Source organism: Hemitrygon akajei, chromosome 7, assembly GCF_048418815.1.
Source record: "Hemitrygon akajei chromosome 7, sHemAka1.3, whole genome shotgun sequence".
In the NCBI taxonomy this organism is placed as follows: Eukaryota; Metazoa; Chordata; class Chondrichthyes; order Myliobatiformes; family Dasyatidae; genus Hemitrygon; species Hemitrygon akajei.
In genome coordinates this window covers 164,816,209-164,837,574 of record NC_133130.1, presented here as the reverse complement: position 1 = coordinate 164,837,574, position 21,366 = coordinate 164,816,209, and the positions used below count along the sequence as shown (strand labels likewise).

At 44.7% G+C, this 21,366-nt stretch overlaps 1 protein-coding gene across 1 annotated transcript in view; it reads left to right on the top strand.

Annotated features, from left to right (window-relative positions):
* The window catches only part of LOC140731133 (multiple epidermal growth factor-like domains protein 9), a 204,577-nt gene that overhangs the window by 146,886 nt on the left and 36,325 nt on the right, over positions 1-21,366 (top strand). Inside the window, exon 4 of the mRNA XM_073052455.1 lies at positions 19,489-19,638. Coding sequence (XP_072908556.1) covers positions 19,489-19,638 — 150 coding nt within the window. The remainder of the gene's footprint in view (positions 1-19,488; positions 19,639-21,366) is intronic.

Genomic DNA, 21,366 nt, shown 5'->3' with positions numbered 1-21,366 from the left:
GGTAGCGGAAGTTTTGGAGAATTATGTGCTGGATACGGAGGCCAGTGCAGTGATAGGTGAGGACAAAAGGAATGCTATCCCTGGTAGGGTGGCAGGAAGGGTAAAAGCAGACGTGTGTGAAATGGAAGAGATGCAGTTGAGGGCAGTGTTGATGGGGAACAAAGGAATGGCCCTTTCTTTGAAAAAGGACATCTCCTGCATTCTAGAATGAAAAGCCTCATCCTGAGAGCAGATGCAGCGGAGACGGAGGAATTGCGAGAAGGGGATGGCCCTTCTACAAGTTACAGGGTGGGATGGGGTGTAGTCCAGGTAGTTGTGAGAGTCCATGGGTTTGTAATAGACATCAGTGGATAAGCTGTCTCTGGAGACAGAAACAGTGAGATCAAGAAAGGTGAGGGAGGAGTCAGAAATGGACCAGGTGAATTTGAGGGCAGGGTGGAAGCTGGAGGCAAAGTAGGTGAAGCCGACGAGTTCAGCATGGGTGCGGGAAGCAGCACCAGTGCAGTCGTCAATGTAGCGTAGGAAAAGTGCGGGACAGTCACCAGTGTAGGCTTGGAACATAGACTGTTCCACGCAGCCGACAAACAGGCAGGCTCAGCTGGGATCCATGCGAGTGCCCATGGCTACTGAAGGAAGTGGGAGAAAGCTGTCCTGGATCTGGTAGAAGATCCACTGCTACAGGTTTCTGTCTTCATTAGTCAGCGACTGGTCTTCAAGGCGCCTCTCCTCCCAGTTAGTGTGAGCAATTCTAACCAAGGCTCACCAACCACTCTGCTCTGGCCAGCCGGGAACAAGCTCAACTTGTGCAATATTAGCCCTCAATACATGTTATTCAAATACACAACCTATGAAAGAACTGCTAGGCTCCCAGGAGAAGCTGAAAGTCGAGCGAAGTTCATTGTTTTGGCAGTGGTCCTGCTGGAGTTTAAAAGAGAAATTCTTACCAAATGGCAAACTCTCTGCAGATTCAACTTGGAGGGAAATCGATGCAGAGAACTCAACTGGAAGTTGTTATAACGCATTCTTGCCAAACGACTTTGATAATACAGAGTTGTTCGTGTTGTGAGCAGTTTTTGGTCCCTCATCTAGGAAAAGATGTGCTGGCATTGGAGAGGGTCCAGAGGAGGTACATGAAAATTATACGGTTAACAATGAGCTTTTGGTGGCTCTGAGCCTGTATTCAGTGGTGTTTAGAAGAGTGAAGGGGATATCATTGAAGCCTATTAAATATTGAAAGGCCTAGATGGAATGGATTTGGAGAGAATGTTTCCCATGGTGGGGGAGTTTAGAACCAGAGGGCACTGCCTCAGAATAGAGGGACATCCATTTAGAACAGAGGTGAGGAGAAATGGAATGGCAGAGCAGACTCGATGGGCTGAATGGCCTAATTCTGCTCCTACGTCTTATAGTCTTATTGTAAGCAATGCTAGCAGAGAACAGTAGACAGCTCGAGTATGTCCCTCAGTTTGTCGTCTGCCTGCCTGAGAGAGGACGCTGAGGTCACGTGGCTGTCCTGATTTTACTCTCATATGCAGGCCTGCTCATGCACAGCACTGGATGCCAGGTTTATAGGCTGATCAACCCAACCTCTGGTCCAGTGGACGTACTCCAGCTGGGAAATTTGTTTAATTCACACTTTCAGTGTCTCACCTTTACCATTCTCATGTGTCTATTCGGTGACTGACTTTCTAACCCTAAAGCAGTTCTTAAACCTCCGTAATGTGAAACATGTGTTGCTAACAAGATTCAAGTTTATTTATCACATGTACATCAAAACCTACAGTGAAATGTGTCATTTGCATTAACAATCAACACAATTAAGGATGTGCTGAGGGCAGCCCACAAGTGCCAACACAACACGTTTCACAGTGCTCAGCGGGACAACAGTGAATACAACAAACAACAAAACAAACCTTCTTCCTCCCTGCCACACACACACAGGCAGGCCTCAAACCCCAAGACAGGTCACCTGCAGCGTCCAGCAGAACTCAGATTTGGACTTGGTCACACCAACATCAGGCCTTCAGTTATACCAGAGAACTCACCGAGACTGACAGAGCCAGGCCTCGACTTTGGAATTTGATGACCATTAAACTGGGTAAACTCAGTGGGTGTTCGGTGGTGAGTTTTGAATATTAATCAGTGCCGGGGCGGTACCCAGGCTTGTAACGTTGAAAGTCTCACACGCATGGATCGCTGAAGTGGAAGCACACGTCATCCCACTACAGATGGGAATACAGCTTCTACCCCACTGTTACAGGTGGAGGGGCAGGTAGTTTTAAGGCTACAGAAGGACTTAGATTAGGAAAATGGGCAAAGAAGTGGCTGATGGAATACAGTGTCTGGAAGTGTATGGTCATGCACTTTGGTAGAAGAAAAGAAAGGTTTGACTATTTTATAAATGGAGAGAAAATACAAAAACTGAGGCACAAAGGGACTTGGGAGTCTTTGTGCAGGATTGCCTAAAGGTTAATTTGCAGGTTGAATCAGTAGTGAGGAAGGCAAATGCAATGTTAGCATTCATTTCAAGAGGACTAGAATATAAAAGCAGGGATGTAATGTTGAAACTTTATAAAGCACTGGTGAGGCCTCACTTGGAGTTTTGTGAGCAGGTTTGGGTCCCTTATCTTCGAAAGGATGTGCTGAAACTGGAGGGGGTTCAAAGGAGATTCATGACAATGATTCCAGGATTGAATAGCTGGACCTGAAGAGCATTTGATGGCTAGGGGCTTGTACTCACTAGAATTCAGAAGAATGAGGGGTGACTTCATTGAAACCTATCGAATGGTGAAAGACACACGAAATGCTGGTGGAACACAGCAGGCCAGGCAGCATCTATAGGGAGAAGCGCTGTTGACGTTTCGGGCCGGCCGAGACCCTTCGTCAGGACCCCCTTCTCGGCCTGAAACGTCGACAGCGCTTCTCCCTATAGATGCTGCCTGGCTTGCTGTGTTCCACCTGCATTTTGTGTGTGTTGTTGTTTGAATTTCCAACATCTGCAGATTTCCTCGTGAATGGTGAAAGACCTTGATAGGGTGGATGTGGAGAGGAAGTTCCTGTGGTGGGAAAGTCTAACACCAGAGAACACAATTTCAGAATAGAGGGGCATCCTTTTAGAATGGAGATGAGGAGGGATTTCTTCAGCCAGAGTGTGGTGAATCTGTGAAATTCTTTGCCACAGACAGCTGTGGTGGCCAAGTCTTTATGTATATTTAATGCAGAGGTTGATAGATTCTTGATCGATCAGCATATGGGGAGAAGGCAGGAGATTGGGGCAGTGGAAAATTGTATCAGCCATGATTAAATGAGGGAGCAGACTCGATGGGCCAAAAGGCCTACGCTGCTCCTATATCTAATGGTCTTACGGTTATTACAGGCCGAAGGGCCTGTAATGTGCTGTAGATGAAGGCAAGGTTAAAATTACTTGCACGACTAAAATGCCAGTCAGATTCTAACATCAGAAAATGGGAAAGAAACTGAAAATTACACGTCTGAAGGTGTCTATTTATTTCATATATTTCTTGACAGATGTAAGAAAATTGACAAGATGTTGAAATGGTTTGAAAAGCAGATAATTAAATGAAATGGAATGTGCAAGCTAAATATGATCATTTATTTAGATCTTGAGATTAAATGATTTGAAATATGTTGAAGTTTCTTCCAACAACTGTATCTAAATGCCTAAAATTAGGATCAGCACAGATACTGAATAACTTAATACAGTCCTTTATAGTTTGAAGGCAGATGAATATGACACCTGACTTACCCCTTCACAGCATCCGCCTTGCCCTCTGCTGTTAGTTGGCGGTTTGAACCATGGACGATCTGCGTTGCCCCGAGCTTTTACTCCCAATTTAACCTCATTAACACCAACTGCTCAACCCATTGTATCACTCCTACATCTAGGTGCTTGCAAGGATGTAAGGTTGAGGCTTTATAAGACATTACTCAGACTGCACACGGAGCATTGTGAACAGTTTTGGGCTCATTAACTAACAAAGGACGTGCCGGCATTAGAGTTGGTCCCAAGGAGGTTCACAAGAATGACTCCAGGAAAGAAAGGGTTAATATATGAGGAACGTTTGATAGCTCTCAGCCTGTACATGCTGGAGTTAAAAAAGAATGAGGGGGATCGCATTGAAACTTACTGAATATTGAACGGCCCAGATAGAGTAGATTTGGACAGGATGTTTCTTGTAGTTGGTGAGTGTAGGGCCAGAGGGCACAACCTTAGAATAGAAGGAGGACTCCTTAGAACCGAGACAAGGAAGAATTTCTTTATTCAGAGAGTAGTGAACCTGTGGAATTTATTGCCATGGACAGCTATGCAGGCCAAGTTGTTGGGTATATTTAAAGCAGAGTTTGATAGGTTCTTGATTAGAGTCATAGAAAAGTACAGCACAGAAGCAAACCCTTCATCTTATCGATTCCATGCTGAACCATTTAAACTGCTGACTCCCATCAACCTGCACCTGGTCCATAGCCTTCCATGCCCCTACCATCCAAACTTCTCTTAATGTCGTAATCAAGTTCACATGCACCTCTTGTGTGGGGGGCTCATTCCACACTCTCACCACCCTCTGAGTAAAGGTTCCCTTCATGGTCCTCTTAAACTTTTCACTTTATACCCTTAACCCATGACCTCTAGTTGTTGTCCCACCTGACCTCAGTGGAAAAAAACCTGCTTGCATTTACTCTATCTATACTCTTCATAATTTTGTATACCTCTGTCAAATGTCCCCTCAATCTTCCATGTTTCGAGAAATAAAGTCCTAACCTATTCAATCTTTTAACTTGGGTCTTCCAGTCCCTGCAACATCCTTGTAAATTTGCTCTGTATTCTTCAAAGGTCCAATTTAATGTCAGAGAAATGTATACAATATACATCCTGAAATGCTTTTTCTTTGCAAATATCCAATAGAGAAGTGCCCCAAAGAATGAACGACAGACAAACATAAGAACCCTAAAGTTCCCCTCCCTCTGTGAGTAAGCAGCAGCGAGCAGCAACCCCCCCCTTCCCCCCACCGGCAGAAAACAAGCAAGCATCAGTACCACCGCCCAGCACTCAGCGTGAGCAAAGACACAGACATGCAGTTACTCAGAATTTCACCCGGCATTCGACATACCGCAGATTCTCTCTCACCCTAATAAGGGAGAAGGAGGTGTTTCCGTTATTTCCCCAGCAAGCAGGGAGGCGTAACAAACAACTCGCTGGTTTACAATGTTAAAAGTCCGTAACGTTGCTTTTTCTGAGCTCTGTGCCCAAAGATCGCAAAGATCTCAGGTCTTGGGGCCCACAGCAGATATCCTGACTTCCCCCAACAACACACGGGTCTCCTGCTGTAACACCAACGCTCTTTCAGCCTTATTTACATCTTCCTTGTAGGTAGGTGACCAAAACTGCACCCAATACACCAAATTAAGCCTCAACGATATCTTGTACATCTCCAAAATGACACCCCATCTCCTGTACTCAAGTACTTTGATTTATGAAGGCCAATGTGCCAAAAGCTCTCTTTACGACCCTACCGCCACTTTCAATGAATTATAGACCTGTATTAAACAGGATGTTAAAGGTTACGGGGGAACGGCTGTAGAACGGCATGGAGAAGAATAATCAAAAACCCAAGGTGGAATGGCGAAGCAGACTCAATGGAGGAAACAAGTGTGCTGACGTTGGAGAGCGTTCAGAGGAGGTTCACGAAAATGTTCCTGGGTTTGAAAGGCTTGTCATATGGGGAGCATTTGATGGCTTTGGGACAGTAATCACTGGAATTCAGAAGGTGGGGGGGGGGGAGTCATTGAAACCTATCGAATGTTGAAAGGCCTCAATAGAATGGATGTGGAGAGGATGTTTCCTAAGGTGTGAGACTCTCAGACCAGAGGACACGGCTTCAAAATAGAGGGGCATCCTTTTAGCGGAGATGAAGAAGAATTTCTTTAGTCAGAGAGTGGTGAATCTGTGGAATTCATTGCCACAGGCAGCTGTGGAGGCCAAGTCACTGGGTATATTTAAAGTAGAGGTTGATAGATTCTTGCTTGGTCAAGACATGAAGGGATACGGGGAGAATCCAGGAGATTGGGGCTGAGAGGAAAATTGTATCTGAAGACCGAAATGGCAGAGCAGACTTGATGGACCAAATGGCCTAATTCTGTTCCTGTATCTTATGGTCTGTGGTCTATGCAGTGTTTTCAGGCAGAGTCATCCCTTGTTGATAATTAGATTATCAGCAACAGGTGACTGGAGCAAAGAGTGAGTAGGATCAGCTGATTCTTGAGCAGGTCACAAACAACCCTTCCCTTCCACATCTGGGCAGTGGACATTACTGAAGGCAAGTAGACATAGAGTGATGTGTACAACATGCTGATTAAAATCTACCCATCAGATCAATACTTAGCAAGTGGAGTGAGGAGAAACTGTAGATCAATGAATTCTTTCATTGCTTTTATTCTCCAGGTTACAACTTTTGTTAACCGGAAAGCAATTGGCGGAGGAGCCAGACATCAGAATGCTGGGGCAGGTGATTGCTTCTGCTCCTGAAACAGGAAGCTGGGCTTTAGGAATCAGTTTCCAAGCCACTGTGACCACACTGACTTGAAGATTATAATTATACACTCAGTGGCCACTTTATTAGGTACAGCTGCACACCTGCTTGTTAATGCAAACATTTCATCAGACAATTATGAGGCTGTAGCTCGGTACATAAAACCATGCAGACAGTTTGAGGGGCGACCTTTTAGAACAGAGGTAAGGATGAATTTTTTTAGCCAGAGTGTAGTGAATCTGTGGAATGCTCTGCCACAGACTACGATGGAGGCCAAGTCCATGGGTATATTTAAGGTGGAAGTTGATAGTTTCCTGATTGGTCAGGGCATCAAAGGATACGGCGAGAAGGAAGGTGGGATCAGGGATCAGCCATGATGGAATGGCGGAGCTAACTCGATGGGCTGAATGGCCGAATTCTGCTCCTGTGTCTTATGATCTTATTGTCTTATGGTGAAGAGGTTCAGTTGTTGTTCAGACAAAATATCAGAATGGGGAAGAAATGTCATCTAAGTGACTTAAACCCTGGAATGATTGTTTGTCTCTGGTTTGAGTATCTCAAAACTGCTGATCTCCTGGGATTTTCATGCACATCTGTCTCTAGAGTTTACAGTCCAAAAAAACCAAAAACATCCAGTGAGCGGCAGTTTTGTGAGTTAAAATGCTTTGCTAACGAGAGAGGTCAGAGGAGAATGGCCAGACTGGTTCAAGCTGACAGGAAGGCGACAGTAACTCAAATAACCACACGTTACAACAGTGGTGTGCAGAAGAGCATCTCTGAATGCACAACACATTGAACCTTGACATGATGGGTTACAGCAGCAGAATACCACGGACATACGCTCAGCGGCACTTTATTAGGTACAGGACGTATCAAATGTGTAAGGTTTTGAAACTCGGAAATTGAAAGCGACAAGTTTTAAATTGCTATTGAATTTTTCGCATGAGGAACTTACATTTCATAGAATTTGAGCATCGGATTCTCCACAGTAACCCCAGATTCCACAGTGCAGGGAGAGAGCATCCCAGAGCAGTGTAAGAGTTGCTTGTCCTAAATGATATGCTGGTTGTAAAATGAGACAATGAGGTCTCAGCATTGGTTGGACAATTAAAGGTAGCTGTGCCAGAGACAGGATTTGAAGGAACCTAGCTCCGCGGAGCAGGATTGTGTGCAGGACTCAAAAGGGAAACACTTGATATCCGTTCAGTGCAGTAAGCACTGAGCCCAGTCTGGCCAAAGTACACATTCAACTGCAAATTGTTTTGGCTCTCTTTAAATCACTTATAATGTTAGTTTCCCCAAGGCACCTCAGCTAACAGACTATTGTTTGTGCATTAGTCCCGAGCCTACTGAACACACTTTCCAATCGCACATCCAGCTTCAGTTTAATATGTTTTATTACCTCATCATTCCCCGTGCTGAGTGAACACCAGTAAAGGATTCACTGTTAGAACAATAAAACTCCCTTAATCACCAACAGCTCCTCCCTTCCAGTATCAATTCAGCACTGTCTTCGCAACTGCAGAGATAAACCTTCATATTCTGTTACTTAATGAATAATACAGTCGTGATTCATCATTTCCAGCGGCCCAAATAAATAATTCACACAAACCGATTCACAGTCTCAATGATTGAATGGCCCACTTTCATAAATTAAGTGAATGTTTGGTTGTGAAGATTAAAGACACTGGCATTCTGAAATAGAGAGAGAAAGAGGAAACACACATCCCGTCAGGTGGAGGTGGAAGCTGAGTTCACATTCAGCTCTTTAACTTCATTGAAACATCAAAACATACAGTGAAATGCATTGTTTGTGTCAACAACAAACATCGTCCAAGGATGTGTTAGGGGCAGCCCGCCAGCGTCATCTTGCTTCTGATGCCAACGTAGCATGCCCACAACTTACTAACCCTAACCAGTACGTCTTTGGACTGTGGGAGGAAACCAGAGCATCCAGAGGAAACCCACACGGTCCTGGGAAGAACATGCAAGCTCCTTACAGACAGTGGCTAGACTCAAACCCCGACAGGTGATCACTGGCATTATATAGCGTTACAGTAATCACTGAACTACTGTGCCACCCTTGTGTGGCTCTCCTGCCCATGTTAATTTTCAGCGTGTCACTGTAGAAACCAATGTAAGACGGCGGGCTCTGAGGCAACCTGGTGGCATTGCAGTTGGCACACTGCCTTACTGCATCAGTAATCACTTCTGGCTAAAGAAATCCCACCTCATCTAAATGGACGTCCCTCTATTCTGGGGCTGTGCCATCTGGTCATAGGCCCTCTGACCATAGGAAACATCCTCTCCACATCCACCCTATCCAGGCCTTTCAATATTTGGAAGTTTCAGAAAGTAATGTATCTGGAATTCTCTGTCTGGGGACATCGTGGAGGCCACCTCGTTAAATATATTTAAGACACAATTAGATAGATGTTTGTGCAGCAGGGTATTATGGGTTCTGGGGATAAGGTAGATGGAGCTGAGTCCATGGCCAGTTCAGCCAGGATTTTATTGAATGGTAGAGCAGGCTCGATGGGCTGGATGGCCGAATCCTGTTCCGAGTTCTTTTGGTCTTAACACTGATTGATTATCATAGTAATAGCAGCGAGCTGGGCAAAAAGACTTTGCAAGCTTGCATCAGGAATGGGAACAGTACCACACCGTAATTTTCAGTGGTTGCCATGGTGACAAGCTGATGAGCTGGATATTTTTTGTTTGTTTTCTATGGGTTGTTGGTAGAGATGATGCAATTAAACTTAATTCCTTTCCTGTTCATTAAGACTTCTCAATTGATTGTTGCATGCTATTCCGTTAGAAAAATTAGTTAACTAGTTGTGTTTAGCTGAATAATTCAAAAGCCATAATGTCACTGTAACCCGACTCATTAGCCCAGTGAGATTATTATAAACACACCGGGGAGGTGCGTTAGCAGACCCACTGTTATCAGATCTTCAGAGATAGATCTACCCGACCTGATGTTGACTGGGAAACTGCTTTGTTGAGCCCTTTCACTCTGTCCCCCATTAAAGGCAGGAATTCCAGATGGTCATCCATTTTAATTGTACTTCCCACTCCCATTCCACCATAAACACACCAGATTCTGCAGTTGCTGGAAATCCAGAGTAACACACATAAAATTGTTAGAGGAATTCGGCAGGTCAGGCAGCGTCTATGGAGAGGCATAAGCAGTTGCCGTTTTGGTCTGAGACCCTTCATCAGGACGGGAAAGGAAAGGGAAAGAAATCAGAATAAAATTGGATTTGTCCCTCCCCACTGATCTCCCCCCTTGCACTTATCTCCGCAAGCTGAGAACATGTCCTAGACCTGCCCATTCACCTCCTCCCTCACCTGCATTCAGGGCCCCAAATAGTCCTTCCAGGTGAGGCAGCGCTTCACCTGCAAATCTGTTGGGATCTTTTACTGTATCTGGTCCTTCCAATGTGGCCTCTTCTACATCGGTGAAATCTAACATAGATTTGGGGACCACTTTGTCGAGCACGTTTGCTTGGTCCTCAACCAGCAGGACTTCCCAGTAGCCAACCATTTTAATTCTACTCCCCAGTCCCATTCTAACATGTTGGGCCATTGCCACCTCTATTGCCACAACGAGGGCACACTCAGGTTTGAGGAGCGACACTTCATATTCTGTTTAAGTAGCCTTCAATCTGATTTCTCCAGCTTTTGGTAATTTTTTTCCCTCCCGTTCTGGCTCTCCTCTCACCCCTTCTCTTCCACTCACCTGTCCATCACCTCCTTCTGGTTCCCCTCCTCCTTTCCTTCCTCCTTCCCCCTCACCTGGTCTCACCTTCCCTTCCCCCCCACCCTTCTAATTCTGATTTCCTCCTCCTTCCTTTCCAGTCCTGATGAAGGGCCTAGCCTGAGGCGTCTTCTGTGTACCTCTCCATAGTTCTTCTTAAGGTTGGAGAAGCACCTGACGACATGATCATTGATTTCTCTAACTTTTGATAATTTCTCCCCTCTCCCCCTTCTTTCTTTTCCCATTCCCCATTCTGGTTCCCTTCTTGCCTCTTTTCTTTTCCTCGCCCGCCCATCACCTCCCTCTGTTCCCCTCCTTCTCTTTCTCACATGGTCCACTTTCCTCTCCTATCAGATTTCTCCTCCTTCACCTCTTCACATTTGTAGAAAAATGGAGGACTGTGTAAGAGGGAAAGGTTGGATTGACCTTAGCATAGGTTCAGTTGTGGGCCGAAGGGCCTGTGCTCTGCCATAATATTCTAAGTTCTCTGTTACACCTAACACCTCCCAGCTCCTCACTTCATCCCTCCCTCCCCCCTCACCTATCATCTTCTAGCTTGTACCCCCACCACCTTATTTGGTTTCCTCCCCCTTCCTTTCCAGCCCTGATGAAGAGTCTCGGCCCAAAATGGCAACTGTTTATTCTTTTCCATAGACGCTGCCTGACCTGCTGAGTTCCTCCACTGTTTTGTGTGTGTTGCTCTGGATTTCCAGTATCTTGTGTTTGTGATATAACCCTGGCACATCATTGTGTCAGTGACCAGTGGTTCCTTGTTGGTTGGCTGTTGGTGTGAGTGAAGGATGTGTTGGTCAAACACAGGCGGAGCTTTGGGGGAATCTACAGGCATAATGTTATAATGGACTACATGTGATACCTAATGTCTCCTAACGTGGAGTAAAGTTGGCAGGAAGGCAGTGTGCGCTGAGCTGTGAACAGCTTATTGGTTACCGCCTACTGACTGGGACTAGAAGCCTGGCCCTGGGCAGTACAGCCAGTTCACAACTGCTTCAAGCAGGCTTCAATGATACTGGTGCCTAAGAAGAATGTGATAATTCCCCTCAATTACAATTCTCTAGAAGCACTTAACATGCACTATGATGAAGTGTTCTGAGAGATTTATTAACTCCCGTCTGAGGAGTGACTTGGATCCACTCCAGTCTGCCTACTGTCACAACTGGTTAACAGCAGATGTCATTTCACTCAAACCTGAAACATCTCGACAGTGAAGATGCATACACCAGGATGCTCTTTATCAACTACGGCTCAGCATTTAATACCATAACCCTCTCAAAACCAATCACTAAGCTTCAAGACTTGGCTTCAATAACTCTTTGTGCAATTGGATCCTCCGTTTCCTCACTTGCAGACCTCAGTCAGTTCAGATTTGCGACAGCATCTCCTCCACAATCTCCATTAGCACAGGTGCACCACAAGGCTGTGTGCTTAGCCCCTCTCTGCACACTTTATACTTAGGACTACGTGGCTAAGCGCAGCTCCAGTGACATATTCAAGTTTGCTGACTATATGGGGCTAATCAAAGATGGTGACAAATCAGCAAATAGGAGGAAGATTGAAATCTGGCTGAGTGGTGTCACGGCAACAACCTCTTGCTCAGGTCCATGAGTCAGTCCTCATCGGAGGATCAGAGGTGGAGAGGGTCAGCAACTTTAAATTCCTCGGTGTTATCATTTCAGAGGATCTGTCCTGGATCCAGCATATAAATGCCATTGAAAAGAAGGCAGAGCCTCTACTTTCTTAGATGTTTGCGAAGATTCATCTGAAACTTTGACAAACGTCTATAGACGTGTGATGGAGAGTATATTGACCGGTTGCATCACAGCCTGGAATGGAAACACCAATGCCCTTGAACAGAAAATCCTACAAAAAGTAGAGGATAGGGCCCACTCCATCACAGGCAAAGCCCTCCCCACTATTAAGCTTGTCTACACAGAGCACTGTGACAGGAAAACATCATCATCATCATCAAGGACTCCCACCCTCAAGAAGAGAACATGTTCTCTTCTCACTGCTGACATCAGGAAGGAGGTGTAGGAGCCTCAGGACCCACACCACCAGGTTCAGGAACAGTTATTACCCTAAGCCCATCAGACTTTGAACCAGAGGGGATAACTTCACTCACCTCAACACTGAAGTATTCACACAACTTCTGGGCTCACTTTCAAGTACATTAAAGTATAACTTATGTTCTTGATATTATTTGTTTATTTGTTTGTTTATTTATGTATTCATTTATTTATTTGTATTTGCACAATTGATGCCTTTTTGCAAATTGGTTGTTTGACTTGGGTGCAGATTTTCACTGATTCTGTTGTGTTTCTTTGTTTTTACTGTGAATGCCCACAAGAAAATGAATCTCAGGGTTGTAAATGGTGGCATATACATACTTTGATAATAAACTACAGTGGGTGGGAAAGTGGCTTGTTCTGTTGTTGTTTGTGCCAAACGTCGTGCACCTGCTCTGTTGGCGCTGGAATGTGTGACAAACTGCAAGCTGTCCCCAGCACATCCTTAATTGTGTTGGTTGATACTGCAGAATGACACTTTTCACTGTATGTTTCAATGTACATATGATAAATAAAGTTTAACATTCAAAGTAAGTTTTATTAACAGAATACACCTCTGTCACCACATACAACACTGAGATTAATTTTCCTGTGGGCATTCTCAGCAAATCTATAGAGTAGTAGCTTTAACAGGATCAATGCAAGATCAGCCAGAGTGAAGAAAACAACAAAATTTGCAAATATAAATAAACAGCAATAAATAATAAGTCCATGAGATAACAAGATAGAGTCCTTAAAGTCCATTAATTATAGGAACATCTCAATGGATGGGCAAATGAATATAGTTATCCCCTTTTGTTCAAGAGCCTGATGGTTGAGGGGTAGTAACTGTTCCTGGTGGTGTGAGTCCTGAGGCTCTTGTACCTTCTCCCTGATAGCAGCAGTGAGAAAAGAGCCTGGCCTGGGTGCTGGGGATCTCTGATGATGGATGCTGCTTTTCTACAACGGAGTTGCTTGTAGATGTGCTCAGTGGTTGGGAGGGCTTTACCCGTGATGTACTGAGCTGAATCCACAAGCTTTTGTAGGATTTTCCATTCAAATGCATGGTGCTTCCATACCAGGCCGTGTTACAGCCAGTCAATATACTACATCTATAGAACTTGGTCAAAATTTGTTGTCATGCTGAATCTTTACACATTCCGAAGGAAGTAGAGATACTGCTGTGCTTTCTTTGCAATTTGAGTCTGAACCTGGTATAACCTCGGTAGGTGTCTGACTTGACGTCCATCATTGAGACCCTACACACCTTTACGTGGCATGACAGAACTGACTGGTCTGTTTACTGGACACACCTTTACGTGGCGTGACAGAACTGACTGGTCTGTTTACTGGACACACTTTTACGTGGCGTGACAGAACTGACTGGTCTGTTTACTGGACACACCTTTACGTGGAGTGACAGAACTGACTGGTCTGTTTACTGGACACACCTTTACGTGGCGTGACAGAACTGACTGGTCTGTTTACTGGACACACCTTTACGTGGCGTGACAGAACTGACTGGTCTGTTTACTGGACACACCTTTACGTGGAGTGACAGAACTGACTGGTCTGTTTACTGGACACACCTTTACGTGGCGTGACAGAACTGACTGGTCTGTTTACTGGACACACTTTTACGTGGCGTGACAGAACTGACTTCACCATTTGAAGTAATGAAAGCTAGAGTGCTGTCGTAATTGACTGCTGCTTGTTACCCAGCTCTCTCGGTGGTCCGTCTCAATCAGTGCGGCTCCCGTCTCAGCAGATAAATGGGATGATTATAAAACAGAGCATTACAGCACAGTACAGGCCCTTCGGCCCATGATGTTGTGCTGACCTTTTAACCTACTGCAATGTCAATAAACCCTACCGTCCCACACAGTCCTTCAATCCTCCACCGTCCATGCCCCTGTTCCAGAGTCCTGCATTAACGGAGTGATCCAGAAGCCTGCGATGACGCAGAACGGTGAGCAGCGATACTGGAGTCAGTGTACAAAGTTCTAATCCAAAGTACAGTCTCTGCAAAGATGCTCGCTGAAGCAGTGCAACCTGCATGGTGTGGTGGTTCATAGATGCAGTGTTAGTCTGTAAGCCACAGGGGGAAATGTGGGTGTTATCACTTCAGAGAACTATCATCTGAGTTTTTTATTCAATCAAGATACAGTAACATGGACACAATAAACTGTTTTTTTTTATCAAAGGCAGAACTTGCTGACGGGATGTATTGCCTAGTTATTTGTTTTCTTATTAATTATTTACTTAGAGAAAGGGCGCGGAAGAGGCCCTTCTGGCCATCCGAGTCCCACTGTCCAGCAAGCCACCTATTTGACCCTAGCCTTATTACAGGTCAATTTACAATGACCAATTAACCTACTAACCAGTACGTCTTTGGACTGTGGGAGGAAACCCGCGCGCACATGGGGAAGTCTTGCAGAGAACACTGGAACTGAGCTCCGAACTCCAGTGGCCTGAGCTGTAATGGCATCGTGCTGACTGCAACGCTGCAGGGGATTTTAAAAAGGAAGCAAACAAAGAGAGTGTTGGTTGTGTGGAATGTGAGTCAGGGGACATATAATGGAAAATAAAACAGGCAGCAGATGCATTGCACAGTTATCTGTGTTGGTCTTAACTACAGAGGATGCAACAGAAACTAGTCAGGGTGGTGGGGATAATTCTTCACTCAGAGAGTCTTGGGAGTGTGGAACGAGCTGCCAGCACAAACGGTAAATGTGAGCTTGATTTCAGTGTTTGAGAGAAGTTTGGATAGGTACATGGATGGTAGGGGCCCCAGTGCAGGTTGATAGGAGTGGGCAATTTAAATGTTTTTGGCATGGACTAGATGGGCCGAAAGGCCTGTTTTGGTGCTGTAATCCTCTGTGACCCTGTAAAATGCATCGTTTGCATTAGTGACTAACACGGTCCGAGGATGTGCTGGGGCAACCCGCAAGTATCATCATACTCTCAGTGTTAGCATCATTCCCACAACTCACTAACCCTTTGGACTTTGGACTGTGGGAGGAAATCGGAGCACCCAGAGGAAACAAGGGCACACAAGGAAGCCAGAGCTAGTGGGAAGATAGAGGATTGGGGAGCTTTTAAAAACTTGCAGAAGGAAACTAAGAAGGTCATTCGGGTGGAAAAGATGAATTATGAGAGGAAGCTGGTGGCTAATATCAAAGAAGATACTCAAAGCTTTTTTAAGTATCTAAAGGGTAAAAGAGAGTCGAGGGTAGATATAGGACCAATACAAAATGATGCTGGAGATATTGTAATGAGAGATGCAGAGACGGCAGAGGAACTGAATGTATATTTTGCATTAGTCTTCACAGTGGAATACGTCTGCAGTATACCAGACATTCGGAAGTGTCAGGGAAGTGAAGTTTGTGCAGCAAAAATTACAACTGAGAAGGTGCTCAGGAAACTTAATGGTCTGAGGATGAATGAATCTCCTGGACCTGATGGAATGCACCCTCGGGTTCTGAAGAAAGCAGCTGGAGAGATTGCAGAGGCATTGACGATGATCTTTCAAGAATCGACGGATTCTGGCATTGTACCGGATGACTTAAATGTTACTCCACTATTTAAGAAGGGTCTCCCCTTCTTATTTAAGAAAGGAAACTTGTTGTGTTAGCCTGACATCAGTGGTTGTGAATTTGTTGGAATCAGTTGTTAGGGATGAGATTACGGAGTACCTGAAGGCACATGACTGTTGTTGCGTGAGTGAAATCACCACAGTGAGTTACTGGTAGATGCAAAGCAGCTTCTTTAATTGACAAAACAAGGTATAGCAGGCACCATATGGAGACGCTTTCGGTGGAAAGGTCTGCGGCCCAACGTGGGGCTCGATATTTATTTGCTAAACACAAAGGACAATTCCATATTTACGAAGTATAGACAGTGCTTTCTTTTGAAGCTACATACAAACTTCACACCTTCTGGTTCACATCTATCCCACAGGCACCAGCATCGTCTATGGATTGGGATTCACAGCTTTTAGGTATGCTTTGTTCCAAATTAAATCCACAATACTTTGTCAAGGAACTGAAGATTGGTGGCCAAAGCCATTTGCTAAATGTAAATGCCCTAAACCCAAAAATCACTCTAACAATGAGAAGATAGGCCTAAGTCAGCATGGTTCCCTGAAAGGAAGATCCTGCCTGACAAACCTATGGCAATACTTTGAGGAAATTACAAGCAGGGTAGACAAAGGAGATGCAGTAGACGTGGTGTACCTGGATTTAAAGAAGGCCTTTGACAAGGTGCTGCACATGAGGCTGCTTAGCGAGATAAGAGCCCATGGAATTACAGGGGATTTACTAGCATGGGTAGAGCATTGGCTGGTCGGCAGAAAACAGGAAGTGGGAATAAAGGGATCCTATTCTGGCTGGCTGCTGATTACCAGTGGAGTTCCACAGGGGTCGGTACTGGGACCGCTACTTTTTATGATGTATGTCAATGATCTGGACTATGGTATTAAGAGATTGTGGCTAAATTTGCTGATGATACAAAGATAGGTGGAGGAGCGGGTAGTGTTAAGGAAACAGAGAGCCTGCAGAGACTTGGATAGTTTAGGGGAATGGGCAAAGAAGTGGCAAATGAAATACAATGTTGGAAAGTGTATAGTCATGCACTTTGGTGGAAGAAATAAACGGGCAGACTATTATTTAGATGGGGAGAGAATTCAAAATGCGGAGATGCAACGGGACTTGGGAGTCCTCGTGCAGAATACCCTAAAGGTTAACCTCCAGGTTGAGTCAGTGGTGAAGAAGGTGAATGCAATGTTGGCATTCATTTCTAGAGGTATAGAGTATAAGAGCCGGGATGTGATGTTGAGGCTCTATAAGACACTCGTGAGACCACACTTGGAGTATTGTGTGCAGTTTTGGGCTCCTTATTTTAGAAAGGATATATTGACACTGGAGAGGGATCAGAGAAGATTCACAAGAATGATTCCGGGAATGAAAGGGTTGCCGTATGAAGATCGTCTGGCAGCTCTTGGGCTGTATTCCCTGGAGTTCAGGAGAATGAGGGGGGATATCATAGAAACATTCCAAATGTTAAAAGGCCTGAACAGATTAGATATGGCAAAGTTATTTCCCATGGTAGGGGAGTCCAAGACAAGAGGACAGGATTGAAGGACGTCCATTTTGAACAGAGGTGTGGAGAAATTACTTTAGTCCGAGGTGGTAAATCTGTGGAATTTATTACCACAAGCGGCTGTGGAGGTCAAGTCATTGGGTGCATTTAAGGCAGAGATAGATAGGTTCTTGATTAGCCAGGGCATCAAAGGGTATGGGGTGAAGACAGGGGAGTGGGGACGACTGGAAGAATTGGATTAGCCCATGATTGAATGGCGGAGCAGACTTGATGGGCCGAATGGCCTACTTCTGCTCCTATATCTTATGGAAACAATTGCAGTCACAGCAAGAATGTACCAACTCCTTACAGACAGTGGCAGGAATTGAACTCCATTCGCTGGTGCTGTACAGCTTTATATTAGCCCCTACGGTACAGTTCTGCCCTTCATTGAGAAGTTGAGGTTATGGTGCAATCAACCATGACCTCATTGAATGTGGAGGTGGACTTGAGGCTGAGAGACCACCTGCCTTTCAAATATAAATGTTCCTACCACTTCTATGATACCTTGTGAATATATTTCCTACTGGGGTCTTGCTCTTCAAACAATTATATAATTAACTTGGATAAAGGGGCTGAACTTTGATCACTGCACGCCAAAGAGGATTTTTTGAACTTAATTTGTGTTCTTTCTTGCAAATTTTGTTATTATTTACTTCAAGTGGAGCTTGATAGGTTCTAGATTACTCTCATGGGAGAATAAACGTAGAACATAGGAACAGGCCCTTCAGCCCACAATGTTGTGCCGAGTCAATTAAAATAGTAATTAAATGGGCAACCTAACTAATCTCTCTGCCTATACAATGTCCATTTTCCTGGCCTTTATGTGCCTATCTAATCATCTATAACGTATCTGCCTCTACCACCACCCCAGACACCCACCGTCTCTGTGTAAAAAATGTCTTGCTCCTCACATGTAGAACTAGGATTTACTGTTTAAAGATTGGTTGGTGGTCGTCGTGTAAAGCAGAAATTAGATCGATTTTCTTCTCTGGGAGACTGACGAGTCTTTAGACTTTTCTTCAAAGGAGAGTGCAGACGGTGAATATTCGTAGGCTGGGATTGTTGATGAGCAGGGGGTGAAAGGTTACAGAGTGACGGGAGCGCAGAGCTGAAGTAAGGGTCAGGTGAACTGTGACCTCATTAAACGGGGGAGCAGGCTCCGAGGGCTGGGAGACCCTCTCTCTTAATTGGAACACTTCCACAGCTCTTCTGTTGTGTGAATTTTTGTTGTTATAAAATCACAATGTAACGGAGCGCGTGAGCTCTAATCAGCTCCCTGTCTGCAATAGCGGGGCTAAGTATCATACAACGTGCATTTCTGCCGTGGTGTAATTATTGGATAAATAGACCCAGATCATGGAGAATATTCATTCCAGATGTTGGAGCTAATTGTGTCCACGTGTGTGTGTGTCCAGCCACTGCCCTCGGCTCTCTGACTGACCATCGTTGTCTGGCTTTGATCAGATCCCTGGAATTAATTGATTGCCAGTTCGGTTTATTGAATTAAATCAATGCTTCCTTCACTACTCACATGGCCAACTGAAATCCGGACCGCCGGCAGCCTTTTATGCACCCTGTGTTTGCACCGCATCAGATCCAGAATAACAATCATTTCTTTTCAAAGATCATTTCAGAGAAACAATTACTTCCCCCAAGCTGTAAGGCTGATCAACACCTCCACCAACCAACCCACCCCTCCACTCCTGTTTCCTGTCAGTCACCATATGTACAAACTGTCCTGTACCTAGCATCACTTTATGGACTTTAAATCAATCTATTTATATTTATTGTGGTTTTAATATGATTGTGTCCTTATTTTTTGTGCTTTATTTTTGCTGCATCGGATCCGGAGTAACAATTATTCTGTTCTCCTTTACACTTGAGTACTGATGAATGACAATAAACAATCTTGAATATCTTCTGCAAACGTTTCAGACTGAAGCCCTCTCCTCATTTGCTCTGTTTTATTTGGTTCTAGGTGTCTGCTGGAACTGCACTGGGAATACCGAAGGAGTGAACTGTGAGAAATGCAAGGAGAGCTACTACAGAAAGCCTCAGGCTAACTCTACGTCCGCCTGCGAGCGCTGTCCTTGCTCGGTAGTGACATCTAGTGGAAGCTGCCATCTAGGTAACGTGACACCCTCTCTGGGTTCAAACTGTGTTTGCATTACAGGTGTCCCCCGTTTTTCAACCGTTCACTTTGCGGCACCTCGCAGTTACGAAAGACCTACATTAGTTACCTGTTTTCGCTAACAGAAGGTGTTTTCACCGTTACGAGAAAAGGCAGCGCGTGCCCCGAGCAGCCAAGTTCCTCCCCTGGAACCGCATTCTAGCTGGCATTGCTTAAACACATGCCTGTGAGCATCTGTGCTTTATGTCGATTTATTTTGTGCATCCGTTAGCAAGATGAGTTCTAAGGTATCAGAAAAGCCTAAAAGAGCGCATAAGGGTGTTACACTTAGCGTAAAACTAGACATAATTAAGCGTTTCGGTCGTGGTGAACAAAGTAAGGACATAGTGAGTATGGCTAAGGGCTTGTGGAAGTTGACAAAGATGATGTTGAAGAGGTTTTGGCATCCCATGACCAAGAACTGATGGATGAAGAGCTGATGAAGAGGAAGGGATAACAGTTGAAGCCGAACGCAGTAGCGAATGGCCAGAAGGTGAAGTCGTCCAGGAACTGAACGGGAAGCGATTGCGTGAGATTTTCACTGTGATTGACAGCACTGCAATGATTGCAGAAAAGTATGACTTTAATTTTGAAAGGGTACGTAGGCTTAGGGCATATTTGCAGGAGGGTTTGAGTGCTTACAAAGAACTGTATGATAGAAAAATGAGTGAGGCTAAGCAGTCAAGCATACTGTCGTTTTTCAAGCCTTTCACATCAGCCACATCAGATGACGAACCTCGACCTTCGACATCGAGGCAGGCAGACATAGAAGAAGGTGACTTGCCTGCCCTGATGGAAACAGACGACGATGAGATGACACCCAGTCTCCCACCACCCCAACCTCCGACAACTCAGCCTAACACACCATCATCAGTGTGCTCACTTTCTTCCCGATTCCGGTAAGTGAAACTACACTGGACGTACATTATTTCTACATTATATAGGCTGTGTATTTTTGTGTTATTTGGTCTGATTTGGCAGCTTCATAGCTTAAAGGTTACCGGAAAGAGTGCTTCTGCCGAGAGCTCTTGCGCTGAGTGTTTTTGCCAGGAGTGCTGCCAAGAGCGTTTGCGTGAGATTTTCGCTACGGTGCACAGTGCTGCAATGATTGCAGAAAAGTATTCCTACTTTATATAGGCTGTGTAATTATCAGATCATTCCTGCTTTTACTATATATTACTATTATTTTAGGTTTTATGTGTTATTTGGCATGATTTGGTAGGTTATTTTTCGGGTCTGCGAATGCTCACAAATTTTTCCTATATAAATAAATGGTAATTGCTTCTTCACTTTACGACGTTCCGGCTTACGAGCCATTTCATAGGAATGCTCTACCTTCGGATAGTGGGGTAAACCTGTACAGGGAAACAGCATTCAGTGCTTTCTGATTATGTGGATGTTAATCTTTCTCTGATAATGAGATGAATACTCTTTGTGTGGTTTCTTAATCAGTATTTCTGTCAGAGATCTATTCACCCTAGGCAACACTCACAAAATGCTGTAGGAACTCAGCAGGTATGGAGGAGAGCAAACTGTCTCAGTTTTATGCCGAGACTCGTCATCAGGATTTGAAGGGTTTTGACATAAAGCATCAACTGTTTATTGTTCTCCATAAATGCTGCCTGACGTGCTGAGTTCCTCCAGCATGTTGTGTGTGGTTGGCCTGATAAATCTGATTTCTGCTGC